The 13,674-nt window shown below is 37.6% G+C and overlaps 1 protein-coding gene across 4 annotated transcripts in view; it reads left to right on the top strand.

Annotated features, from left to right (window-relative positions):
- PHF20 (PHD finger protein 20) overlaps nucleotides 1-13,674 on the top strand; it is a 148,207-nt gene that overhangs the window by 40,764 nt on the left and 93,769 nt on the right. For 3 of the 4 annotated variants that reach the window (XM_063101036.1, XM_063101043.1, XM_063101038.1), the window contains exons 3-4: nucleotides 10,986-11,157; nucleotides 12,410-12,494. In XM_063101036.1, the coding sequence (XP_062957106.1) occupies nucleotides 10,986-11,157; nucleotides 12,410-12,494 (257 nt within the window). Of the gene's footprint in view, nucleotides 1-10,985; nucleotides 11,158-12,409; nucleotides 12,495-13,674 lie in introns of those variants that run through there. The other variant, XM_063101046.1, reaches the window with a different exon arrangement.

Raw genomic sequence — 13,674 nt, forward strand, 5'->3', positions numbered from 1 at the left:
ATATATATTATTATATATTATCATGGGGGTGAACGTTGACCAGTTGAAGTAGGAATTTAGAAGGAAATTCTTGTCCTTTTTGGTTTTTTCCCCCCTCCATGTTTCTTTAGTTTGTATTTCTCGTGTGTGTGTGTGGGGGGGGGGGCAGGGGGAAGTTGGACCGAACAGATTCCTGCCAAGCACTCTCTGGCTGCTCTAATTTAAGCACATGCACAGTGTGCAGTACTAGGCTGCTTAATTTTGCTCCGAAGCAGCTAGGACTCCTAGCTGCAAGACTTCCCAGGACTTGAGGTTGTACAGTGTGGACAAGTCAACATTGTATCCCTGAATTTGGCTGTTCTCTGCCTTTCTGTACATGCTCATGGAGTCATTCTCCCTCATTTGTCAGGAGCTTTACTCTCCTGCAGTCCTTCTCTTTCCTTGGTAGAGCCTTAGGGTACGTTGACTTCTCTGTTAGCTTAGAGCAGTTTTTCTCAAACTTGGAAACATGAGGGTTAGTGCATCCAACCTATAAACTATCCGTAGATTCTACTTTTAGAAACCACAGCAATCTAGCAAAATGCTACTTTGTTAGTTACTTATTGCTGTGTAACAGATTTTCTCAAAATTTAGTGGCCTAAAACACCAATAAATGTTAATTATCCTCTAAGTGTCTGTGAACCAGGAATTCTGGAGCCGTCTAACTGGGGAGCTCTGGCTCAGGGTCTCATAATGTTGCAGTCCAAGGTGGCTCAGTTATGGGACTGGCAAGTTGAGCACAAGGCAGAAGCACCAGTGCTCTCTGTGTGTGTATTAAAATATGCATAACATTAAGTTTACTATTTCAACCATTTTAAATTGTGCAGTTCTATGGCATAAGTATGAGTACATTCATATTATTCTGCAACCATTACTACCATCCATCTTTGAAACTTTTTCATCTTCCCAAACTGAAACTCTACACTTCTTAATCAACAACTTTCCACTCCCCTTCCTCCTAGCCTCTGATAATCTCTGTTCTACTTTTATGAATTTGAGTACTCTAGATACCTCATATTAATAGAATTATATAGTATTTGTCCTTTTGTGACTGGCTTATTTCACTTAGCATATGTCTCCAAGATTTATCCATGCTGTAGCGTGTTAGAATTTCATTCTTTTTAATTCTGAACAATATTTCATTGTATGGATATACCACATTTTGTTTATCCATTCATCTTGGGTTGATTCTGCCTTTTTTTTTTTTTTTTTTTTTAAGATGACCAGTAAGGGGATCTTAACCCTTGACTTGGTGTTGTCAGCACCGCACTCTCCCTAGTGAGCCACGGGCCGGCCCGGTTCTGCCTTTTGACTATTGTGAATAATGCTGCTATGAACATGGGTGTACAAATATCTGTTTAAGTCTTTGCTTTCAATTCTTTTTTTTAGGTTTAAAAAAAATTTTTTTTCTGAGCCTGCTTCCTAGGGAGCTTGGCCTCAGTTCTTATGCCCAAGAAGTGTAATTGCAGCACTGCTTTTTATGACTCAATTTTGGAAATCTCATATCATGACTTCCATTCTGTTAGAAATGTGGCTACATTCTAGGAGTGGATAATTAGACTCCACCTTTTGAAGGAATGAGTGTCAAATTTGCAGACATGTTTTAAAACCACTACAACTTCTATTTGAAGAGTGATTATGTAATGCCAGGTTAATTGCAAGCACACAGTAAAATTCTTTAGTAGTTCTAATTTATATGGTGGTTATCTTGCATCTTGACCTTTTTCATGTCTTTGCTCACTTGTAACACATTTGTGGCACCTCAGCTGGGAAGCTCTGATAAAGACGGTTCCTATTATGGTAAAGCACAGTAAAACATTTCTCACGGAGACCTTGTGGACCACCAACTCTGTTCACCACTGCCCAGTAATTCATGGACTGCTCTTGGGAAATACTCATTTAGACCCAGCTGCCCATCCATAAGGTTCCTGCACAGCCCTTTGCACAATTGCTGTTTCCTTCTTTACCTTCAATTTCCTGCACATATGTGTCCTCTTCTGTGCTTTTCTACCTCTGTACTGTGCTGATTTACTCATATTGCATCCTCTACAGAAACACTGCTTCCTTGATCACCTGAAAAATGCCTACTCATCTTTTAGAATTGAGATCAAGTGTCTGCTCTTCCCAACGGTTGTCTCATCCCCTTTTCCTTGGTCCCCTTCTTCTCCCTCCCTGCCTTTTGCTCCTCAGTACCCTATTCTACCTTAAGGAGTGTTCTGTTGTTGCACCTAGTATACTTTATTACAGTTATTTATACTTATAGACACATGTTTATTCTTCTGAGAATACTACAGTGAATAAGAGGCAGATGCCTTTAGGGACCACTTGTTGTCCCCTGGGGAAAGCAGGCCATAAACATAAACAAGTAAACAGAGAAACAATTACAGATTGGGGTAAATGCTATGAAGGAAACAAGTAGAAAGCTGTCACTGACTGAGAGAAGATTGGGACTACTTGAGATGGTGTAGTCAGGGATTCTAAGGCTGCAGGAGGATACGAATGTTGTTTGAGAGGAGTGGGAAGGGGGAATTGTTTCAGGTAAAGGGAGCAGATTGCGTATGGGAAGGTGTGTGTTGTGTCTGAGGAATTGTAAGGCCAGTGTGTCTTGTAACATAGGGTCTGTCTCCCTCTGCCAGCCACTGTGATCACACATCTTAATAGATTTGTTTCTATATTTACAAATTTCAACACACTTCCTGGCCCAGAGTAGCTACTCAAAAAATGTCTGTGGAATTTTGATTTGATGAATTTCTCTTCCTCTAATTTTTGTTCATTCTCCTTCTACCTTTTCATTTGACACTGGCTACACTATTCTTCCGTGGCTTCTTAGTGACCAATTATACCTCTTGCTTAAAATAAGATCATCATAGTTACCTCGTTGACTATGAAATTTTGGTTATCTGTTCTTTCCAAGTTGGATTTTGAATAAATGAAGTTTTCAATACATTTTAGCTTTTGGAAGAAAGTGATTTTGTGACTAATTTAATTTTGCCATGGTGACCACCATGTGCAATCTATCCCCTCCAAATTGACATTTCTCATACTGGGGTCTATTTGTCTTTTTGATATTTACAACATAGATAACATTGGTTTATTTTGATGATTCGTCCTGGTTTGTATACATATTCCTATTGCTGTTTTGTCACTCCAGCTATTTATAATCAAATCTGTTTAGAAAGTACGTCTGATGAACATTTATTGAATTCCTAACATATGCAGGATACCCTGGGGGAGATTCAGACATTTGGCAAGCACCTCTGTAGTGGATTGAATTATGTACCCCTAAAACTCATTGAAGCTTGACTTGTGTTCCCCAAGTTTTATGTACTAGAAACTTAGCCCCCACTGTGACTGTTAAGAGGGTGGGAAATCCTATTACGGTAATTGAAAGGTGGAGCCTTAAAGAGGTGATTGGACTGTAGGACCACGCAGTAGTGAATGGATTAAAAATGGTGATCAGGGGTGTGGTTCTGAGGGCTTTAAAAGGAGAAAGAGGAGAGTCTCTTTCTCTGCTCTCTCTGCTTCTGCCATCTTCCAGTGTGAGACCCCTGGGTCACTGTCACCATCACTGGATGGACTTTGGACTTCCCAGCCTCAAAAACTGTAAGCAATAAATTTCATTTTCTTTACAAATTACCCAGTTCCAAGTATTTTGTTATAAGCAACAGAAATGGATTAATACAACTTTATCTCTAGAGGTACAATCCAAATGCAAAGTCTTCTCTAAAGTCACTTTCCTAACTTCAGTACCTAGTTAGTAAAAATGAGACTGCTGAAAAAGCTTAAAGTGGACTCAGTTGCTGCGTGTATGGAAGGTGAGCAGAAAAATTAGTTTTGGCCAACTAAGAACAAGATTGGGAGGTGAATGGTAGAATATGTACTTTAAGAAGAGAGGGGGCCATTCAGGTGCTTTAGAAGGGGGTAAGGGAGAGCAACAGAAATCCAGACTCTCCAGCCCAGGCAGGCCATGGAGAGACAATGCTTTTCTTTCTTCCTTGTGGTTCTGGTTATGAGGTATAGGCAGGCTGCATAATTGTAGCGCTATACTCTTTTCCCTCCAGAGATCCAGAGTATTCTTGGTCTCTTTGTGGAGAGGGGTGGGGAGTCTCAAAGAGTCTACCGAACTTCTTTTTGGGCTTTTGCCATCCTAGGGGCCCTTGATAATGGGTCATCTGTTTTATGTCTCCAGGATCTAGCAGTTTGTTTGCCTCATAATACAAACTCAGAAATCTTTGTTGAATAATGGAATCAATAGGGCATCGTTTCTGCCCTGTGAAGTGCTTAGCAATCTCGTGTTTGTATCAGCCCCTTAAAAATCCTATTTGTGACTTGAGTTTGAAACATTTTTGTTAAATCTTGAACTCTTCTTCAAAGGAAAACTCTTGATTTTTGAATACTTACATTGTATCTGATTACCATTTCAAATTGTCTTATTATTGTAGGCAAAACTGACTCAAGAAGAGGTAGAAAACTTGACCAGACTAGTAACCATAGAAGTATTGAAAAAAGTAGATAGAACTACATTCTGAAAAGGCCCTAGAGTAGGCAGTTTTATAGAAAATAAAAGAAAGCTTTCTAGTTCCTTCTATGAGATAACATAACCTAGTATTGAAACTGAGCAGGAAGGGCATAATACAAGGCAACTTGGACAAATCTCATTTGTAATAGAGACCAAAAACTTGTCAATAAAATATTGGCATACCAAATAAACAATTGTTAAATGAATGACATACACAACCAAATATGACTTATTTTAATGAAGTAATGATAAATTTATGAAATCTATTAATTCATTATATTCATAGATTAAAAGAGAAGTTTTTAATAATCATCTTGGCAAAGGCTGAAAATTCTCAAAACTTATTCCTTTAAAAAAATTTTTTTTTGTGGTAAACTATATATAAGGGTTGCCATTTTAAGTATTTTTAAATATACACTTGTGTGGAATTAACTACATTCACAATGCTGTGTGACCACCACCTCTATTTCTAAGACTTTTTTGTTATCCTGAATATAACCTCTGCCCCCAGTTTCTGGTAGCCTCTAATCTACTTCTATCTCTGAAATTTTTTTCTTTTTAATTTATTTTTTATTAATTGACCCATGATAATTGTATATATTTATGGAGTACATTGTGATATTTGGGTACATTTATACTGTGTGTAATGATCATATCAGGGTGTTTAGCATATCCATCAAGTAAAATATTTGTCACCTCTTTGTGTTGAGAACATTCAAAATCCTCTCAACTAGATACTCAAAGTTATACAGTAATTTGTTGTTGACTGTAGTCCACCTTTATTGCTATACAACACTAGGTCTTATTGTTCCTATTTCTCTACAGTTTTGTTTCCATTGATCACCCTCTCCCCGCTCCCCTTCTCCTCTCCCCTAACCAGTCCCTAGTAATCACTATTCTACTCTCTACTTATGAGAGATACACTTTCTTAGCTTTCACATATCAGTGAGAATGTGTGGTATTTCTTTTTCTGTACCTGGCTTATTTCACTTAACATAACTATCCCCAAGCTCATCCATGTTGCTGCAAATGGCAGAATTTCATTCTTTTTTATGGCTGAGTAGTATTGCGTTGTGTATATATACCACTTTTTTTGTATGTGTGTGTGGCAGCTGGCTGTTATGGGGATCTGAACCCTTGACCTTGATGTCATCAGCACTGCCCTCTAACCAACCAAGCTAACTGGCCAGCCCCAGCACATTTTCTTTATCCGGTCATCTGTTGATGGATGTTTAGGTTGGTTCCAAATCTTGGCTATTGTGAATAGAGCCACGATAAACATGGGAGTACAGGTATCTCTTTGACATGTTGCTTTCCTTTCCTTTGGATATATACACAGTAGTGTGATTGCTAGATCATATGGTAGTTCTATCTGTAGTCTTTCGAGAAGCCTCTGTACTGTTTTCCATAATGGCTGTACTAATTTACATTCCCACCAACAATGTATAAGAATTCTCCTTTCTCTGCATCCTCACCAGCATTTATTTTTTGTTTTTTTGATAATAACCATTCTAACTGGGGTGAGATGATATTTCATTGTGGTTTTGATTTGCATTTCTCTGATGATTAGTGATGTTGAACATTTTTTCATATACCTGTTCAAAATTTATTCTTGATGAACAAATTTGGTAAGTTAGATATAGAGGGAAATTTCACAAACTTGATGAAAGGTATTAATTAGAAACTTTTACCAAGCTTTGTACTTAACAACCAAATACAGGAGACATTTTCATTAAACACAAGGATGCTGACTCTCCCTGCTAATTTTCAACATCATTTTAAAAGCACTAATCAGTGTGATAACATAAAAAAAAGAAATGGCAGGAAAAGAAGACAATCATAATTTGAATGTGATATATAGTCTACCTAGGAAGTGAAAGGGAATTAATTGATAAGCCATTGAATAGAGTTTGAATAAGTTAAAAAAAATCAAAGCAGTGTAGCAGGGCATACAATGATAATGATTATTTTCAATCCTTTATCCTGTTCCTTTTTACCCTATGCGTGTGGGTGTGTATATGTATGTATATATATTTTAACTTGGTGGTATAAGAGCCCATACCCCCTATAGATAATAATTTTATTAGTTTCTGTCTATCTTACCAGTGTTTCTTTATTTAAATTTAAGCAAAACCAAATATATATTCTTATTTTCCTCTTTCGTAACACAAAAGGTATCATAAGACACGCACTATTCCGTAGCTTGCTTTTTAAAAACTCAGTGTGTCCTGGAAATCTTTCCATATCAATTCATAGAGTGTGTCTTCATTCTTTTTTATAGCTCTGTAATATTTCATTTTGTGGATGTACCATAGCAGTATGTAAACAATAATCATGAAGCTATTGGTTGGTATCTGCCCATTAAAACTGGGCTAGCCAGTTAGTTCAGTTGGTTGGACTGTGTCGCTGATAACAGGAAGATCCAGAGTTTGATCCCTGTATCAGCCAGTTGCCAAAACCAAAACCAAAACCAAAACAAAATACTTTTTAAAAGTTTAGAATTTAAAGTATTTATTTTATACTTACACAGTAATATGTGACTGAATTCTTGTAAAAATTCAAACTATAAGCAAAAGTCTTTTGGCTCCTCTCCCCAGAGCTAACTTTTGTTTTCAGTTTGTTGTTTAATATCTGCTCCTTTCAGGCTGATATTCCCATTGATGAGAAATGTGACTTCCAGCTGCAATGTTAGTTTGGAAACGAGAGTCTTATCCATCAGTGGCTATTAGTTAGTTACATGTTGAAGTTAGAAATTCTCTTTCCTTTTCTGCCTGTACAAATTCCATTCACACCTCTTTTTGTTAACCTTGCTTCATCTTCTCTAGCCTGCCTTATGATTGTCCAAATATTCAGGTTGAACCAGGTAAAATTACTATTTTGGTAGGTAAAAAGCAGCTGATAACTAGCAATTTCATGTGTTTCAACCTAATAGTTTTAAAGCTTAATCGGTTTATGTGTCTAGTTCTCCTCAAGGGCAGGGCCAGAGCACATATGTGGATATAATCCCTTCCAAGACCTGGAATTTTCTGGCCAGATGAAAGGCACTTAATAAAGTCCTGTTGACTGATGAAGCTGAGCTGTCCTTAAGTCTGGTAGCAATTGTGATACACCAAGTCTTACCGGGTTGATCTCTAAGATGGTTTTTGCTGCCTCCTCCTTATCTGAACTGCAGTTGGGTCTCCCACCTCCCGTGAGTGACTTGCATCCTTGTCACTTTAGGGAAGTAGGGAGGACCACTTTCTCTTTAGGAAGCTTTGCCCCTTGGTTATTGTTGAGCCTCCTGGAGAGGTTTGTTTAGGTCTGCAGACAGTGGGATATTTGTGCCCCGTGATGTTTTTTAATCAAGGGAGAGGCTTTAGGCTAGCTGAGGGAGCAGAGACCCCTTCAGATCTGAGTGTGTGCAATGGAGTTGCTGGCCTGGGAGTTCAGACTTGATTCTGTGGATCCTGACTTCCCAGACTTTTAGAGGCACTGACCAGTGCAAATTCAAAATGGGGTTTGCCCTGAGGTTGCCAACCTTTTATTTTGCCAAATAAGGATATTTAAAATAAGTATCTAATTATATACTTATAAATAAATAGTTAATACGTGCTCATGGTACAACATTCAAAACATACAAAAGGAAATACATTGAATAAAATAAGTCTCATACTTCCTCTCCCATTCCTTAACCATCCAGTTCCCCTCCCAAGAGGCAAACCGGGTTGCTTGATCATCCTTCCAGAGATAGCCCACGCATTTAAAAACAGGTATGAATGTATTGGCTCTCTCCCCTCCCCCAAATAAATGATAGCGCATTTAAATACTATTTTACATCTTGAGTTTTTTCCCCCCATTTTTCTTTAGAGATCTTTTAAAATCAGTCCGTAGAACCGCATCATTCTTTTTAATGGCTATTTATAATATTAAGGCTATTAAAAACAAAGAGTTGCCATTGTTTTAGTTTTAAAGGTATATTTAAACACCAGAAATTTAGAAAGAATGTGATTTCAGTATAAAGAAAACTTCTATAAATTAAATAAATTTAGTTCTTTGAAAAATTAATTCCCTGCATTAGTTCAAAGACCCTGTGTTTGAAAACTGTTGCTAGAGATAGTAAACCATTAAAGAAAGGGGTTTGAATAGGAGTATGTTAAGATAGATTGTGCTGTTTTAGAGAGGTTCACTAGCCTCTGGTAGGCTGAATGAATGAGAGGGAAAGCTGTATATAATTGAAATTCCCATGTCCTCCTTTTCATTTTACAGAGAGGAATAGATATAGGCAATCTTTTCTTTGTCTCCTAATTGTACTACTAAATTTATCAGATCACACAATTAGCCAGTCAAGACATCTTGTATTTATAGCAGCTGTCAGTTAGATTGGAGTGGGAAGACTAGTTTCAGGATGTTTATTCTTTCTATTAATATTTTTGAACAATTAATGTATACATAGTACCGTTAGAAATTTTGAAAGACATACCCTGTCAGTCCTCACAGTGATAGGAGCCTGAACTAGGGGAGTGATTAAAATTGTAAAGGGTATGGGCCGAGCCTGTGGCGCACTTGGTAGAGTGCTGCGCTGGGAGCGTGGCGACGCTCCCGCCGCGGGTTCGGATCCCATATAGGAATGGCCAGTGCGCTCACTGGCTGAGTGCTGGTCACGAAAAAGACAAAAAAAAAAAAAAAAAAAAAGAAAAAAAAAAAAAAAATTGTAAAGGGTAGCTGGAGTCTGAGAACCTTGGAATTGAAAAATGGACAGGACACATGACCTTTGGCAAGAACAGGGAGAGCAGAGTTCATTTGCTGAACATTTATTGAGTGCCCAGTATGTGCAAGTTACTGTGATAGGTTAAAATTAAGCAATATGCCTTAGAGGATAGTAGTGTAGGATTGAAGAGAATACAATATACAGACAGAAGAATGCAGGCCTGTTCATTTAGGTAGCACATGTTTATTAGGACAGCACAGTACTTTGGTGCAGATACAAGAATGGAAGGAAATGGTGCAAATCGAAGTTGTAGGGAGAAAATGTAGATAGAGCCCAAACTTTCTATCTAGAATAGCAATCTGATTAATAAAAGTGTATTTAAGAGAAAAATTGCACACAATATTATTTGTAACTATTCATTTATTTTTGGAATGAGCTATACATTTATATAGTTGAGAAATAAGAAAATATTAAGAGATCTACTGCAAAAAGTCTCCCTTCCACTTTTGCACAACACTGCGCCCCCTCCCCCCGCCCCCCTGCCCCCGCCTTCCTTCTTGTGTCAGTCAGGTTTAAATGATGGAAACAGTACTCTGGGGATTTTAACCACAAAAGGATTTAACACAGAATTGGATACTTATAAAATTGTTGGAAGGGTTGAAGGAGTGGGGCTCAAGGGGGCTGCCCTTAGAGTATCAGTTTAAAGGGCCCACCACTGGAGCTGTGATATGGAGGTCAGGAAGTCACTACTGTCACTGCTAGCAGCACCACTGCTGCTTGACACTCATGAAGCTGGTGACTAGACGTAAGACTGTTGCTTCTGCAGACCAGGTGGCATCAGCATTACCTGGGAGCTTATTAAACTCTTAGGCCATAGTTCTGCCTACTGAATCCGAATCTGCATTTTAACAAGATCCCCCTATGATTTACATGTACATGAAAGTTTGGGAGGCCCTGCACTGGTATACTGACTCTGGCCACTAACCCATGGGTCTCCATGACCTTAATTGCCAGTTGTAAGGGAGTCAAGGGAAATGTAGCTGTTGGTTTTCCCAACTCTCAGTCTAGAAGAAAGGTGGAATGAAGGTTGAAAGAGTCCGTCTACTGAACTGACCACACCTTCCCACAAGTGACCATTGTTGTTAGTTTCTTGTGAACTCTTCCAGATATTTTATGCATATGTAAGCATATGTGAATACATATTCTTTTTCATCTTCTTTTGAAAATAAATAATAGTTTACCATACACAGTGTTCTGCATCATTTAACAGTACATCTTGGGAGAGCTTTCCGTATCATGACATATAGAATCATCTTGTTCTTTTTAACAACTGCATAGTATTATGTTATATGGATTACAGAATGCTTAGAATTGAGATGTCTGATACAGTCTGGGTTGCTTGGTCATTTTAATTTATGGGCACATGAAAAATATAATCTAGTTGTTAAAATGTTTGCTTCCTACCTCCTGTGTTCTCAAGTCTTTGTATATGTCATCTTGTTTAACCCACACTATTTCTTCTTTACATGAGGGAACTCAGGCTCTGAAAGGTTAATTTAATAGTTTATAAACTAAGAAATATCCAGGTTGAGATTTGAACCCCTGTTCCCCTCCATAATTTGTGATTTGATCCAATTATATGGAGTTTCTAAATGGTAGGCCTTTAGTACTTTGGTAACCTACTTCTTTGGGAAGAGGCTTGGAAGTATACTGTTTTGGATATTTTGGGTGGGTATTAAAGGAATATCAATTTGTTTTCAGGTATCCAGCTCACATAGAAGACATTGACTATGAAGAAGGAAAAGTACTCATCCATTTCAAGCGTTGGAACCATCGTTATGATGAGTGGTTCTGTTGGGACAGTCCTTATTTACGCCCTTTAGAGAAAATACAGCTGAGGAAAGAGGGCTTACATGAAGAGGATGGATCTTCTGTGAGTAACAAATCTGGGAACTTCTTTAATGAGCAGTTTTAGCTATTGGGCCATTTGTGTTCCAACCATTGATGATCAGGAAAGTCAATAGTGATTGGGGACCAATCCTTATTTAGGCCCTTTGTTGTAACCCTGAGATCTCTATGACACCTGCAGCTCTTGAAGAATTCCAGTTTTCATCTGTTTGAATGATGTGATTGACATGACAGCTCATAAACTAATTTGATTGAGGCTGTATTAATAATGAACAGGGACTTTTTTTTCTCTTTTATAGCACTGTATCCCTCGCCTCTAGAACACTGACAATATTTGTTAAATAAATAAATGAATGATTAAATTCTAGAACTACTATATTCTTGACTTCTAGATCATTTATTAAGCTGATCTGCTGTCTAATCATTTAGTAAGTGATCATTCCATGTGGAACACTTTGTTAGTTTCATACGCAAGGTCTTTTATAAGCCTCGAAGAGCTTGGAATTGATTGAACTGTATTTCTGTTTTCTAAATTTCATCACTATGCCTGGAGCTTTTATTGACTTCAGAATGAAGTATGAAGTATTAGTTTTAAATTTTTAAATAGGCATTGAGACATCTGTAGTAGTCTTACTGCTTTTTGATGTGATTCAGCCCTGAATTCTGTTTTCCATTTTAACTCTGACCAGGGAACTTGAACTCTTTTGCTGCTTTTTTTTTTTTTTTCCTTTTTCTTTTTCTTTTTCCAATTTAGGATTGTTCAGTATTGTTTCATTTGATTATTCAGGGTTCATTCTACAAAATTTATCAATGCAAACTGTTGGGAAAACAGTATAAAATATTAAAGATGAATGACTGCTTCCCTTGGCAAAAGACCCTTTAAAAGTGTGGGTAGCATTAAATGGCATAAATGCTACGTCCCTGGAGATTAAGTAGCCTCATTCCTTTCAACTCCTATACTGGGTGTGTTTCCTGGTGGTTCTGGGGCCCTTAGACTCATTTTCAGTGCATGTTCTGGATAGGGGAGAATTATCATCAGTGCTGTGCTGTCCCTGGCAGACCTCCCTGGCTTGTCAAGGTCTTGTGTTCCAGCCATCTTGTTTTGACTCCCAATGCTGAACAGCAGAAACATCTTCCTTCATCCCAACAATCACTTCCCCTTCCCACTCTATCCACTCTATTATTTATCCCAGACTCTTTTATGAATTCTGGTACAGTGTTTGTCCTATGAAATTGGTTTGGTAACGGGATCTTTTTTTTTTTTTAATGTTTTTTAGGAATTTCAAATAAATGAACAGGTCCTTGCTTGCTGGTCTGATTGTCGTTTTTACCCAGCCAAAGTCACTGCTGTTAACAAGGATGGTAAGGCATTGGAGTTACAGTTATTTTTATTCATGACTTAGGGGGGAGTTTGTGAGTTTGATAGTGTATTTTCAGTATTCATTTTCGACTTTGAATCCTCTTTCTTCAAGTTAATCACATGTGAGGAGTTAGGAAGAGATTATAAATGTAAAGAAATCTGCATAAAAAGGGGAGTTTGACTCTTTTCCCCCTGAATTTTAGTCATTGTTTTCTAAAACAGTTATAGTTCATCTGTTACTCTGTTGGGACTTGTGCAGGTTCTTGCTGTCTAGGAGTTCCGAATATAATTACATATATATATAACTTGAGTTATATATATATATAACTTGTGAATAGCCTGAAAATTAGATGAACACCAACAAACATTTAAAAATGTGCTTTGTGGGTGCAAGGTGATTGAGGATGGTCTGTAACATTGGGGTTGCTAGTGGAAATAGGGATCCTAGGATGTAGAGTACTGAGTTGGACTGCCTTTGCTGGCGTTTAGAACATGTGAGAAGACAGGACAGGGAACTTGACCCAAATTGACTTGTTTTGCTAGTAAGGGCGCGAGAAACTTATGAGAATAATATGTGTGGTCAGAATCCTGGCACTTAGAGAGCAGACGCTGTATCCCAGTGATAGCTTTTTTTTTTTTTTTTTTTTTTTAGCATATTCTTCTACCAGGATGTTTGCAGTAGGTCCATGATCTCTGAAGTGAATGTTTAGAGCAGTCAGACCTCTTGCCTCTTGGTGACACTTTTAGGGGTGACTATAAGGCCAGATTGACTTTTCATTCAGTGAAGTTATTCAAATACTCTGCTAAGTGCTGGGCCTTGAGCTGACCAAGTTTTGTCTGAAAATGGTTGAAACAGTCAAAAATAAACCCAGTTACTGATTCTCCACTTCATAGCTGATTAAGACTTTTTGGATAGCCCCTTGCTTCCTTAAATTACTTCTCTAAACTTGTGTTCAAAATAAAATCTCCTGTTACTGCTTTTGATATATATCACATTAACTTAAGAAACTTATTTTAAGGGAAAGCTTGTATATTACTAAACTGCTTCAAATCCTTTTAGTAAAAGACACATTTTAGCTTTTCAGATTCTTGTTTTCAATATTAATCGTCTTTCTTTTCTCACTAGCTGTTGTAATCATGTGATATGAAATACAGGTGTTCTTCATGTATATAAATGCATTC

The sequence above is a fragment of the Cynocephalus volans genome, chromosome 1, assembly GCF_027409185.1.
Source record: "Cynocephalus volans isolate mCynVol1 chromosome 1, mCynVol1.pri, whole genome shotgun sequence".
NCBI classification, from domain to species: Eukaryota; Metazoa; Chordata; class Mammalia; order Dermoptera; family Cynocephalidae; genus Cynocephalus; species Cynocephalus volans.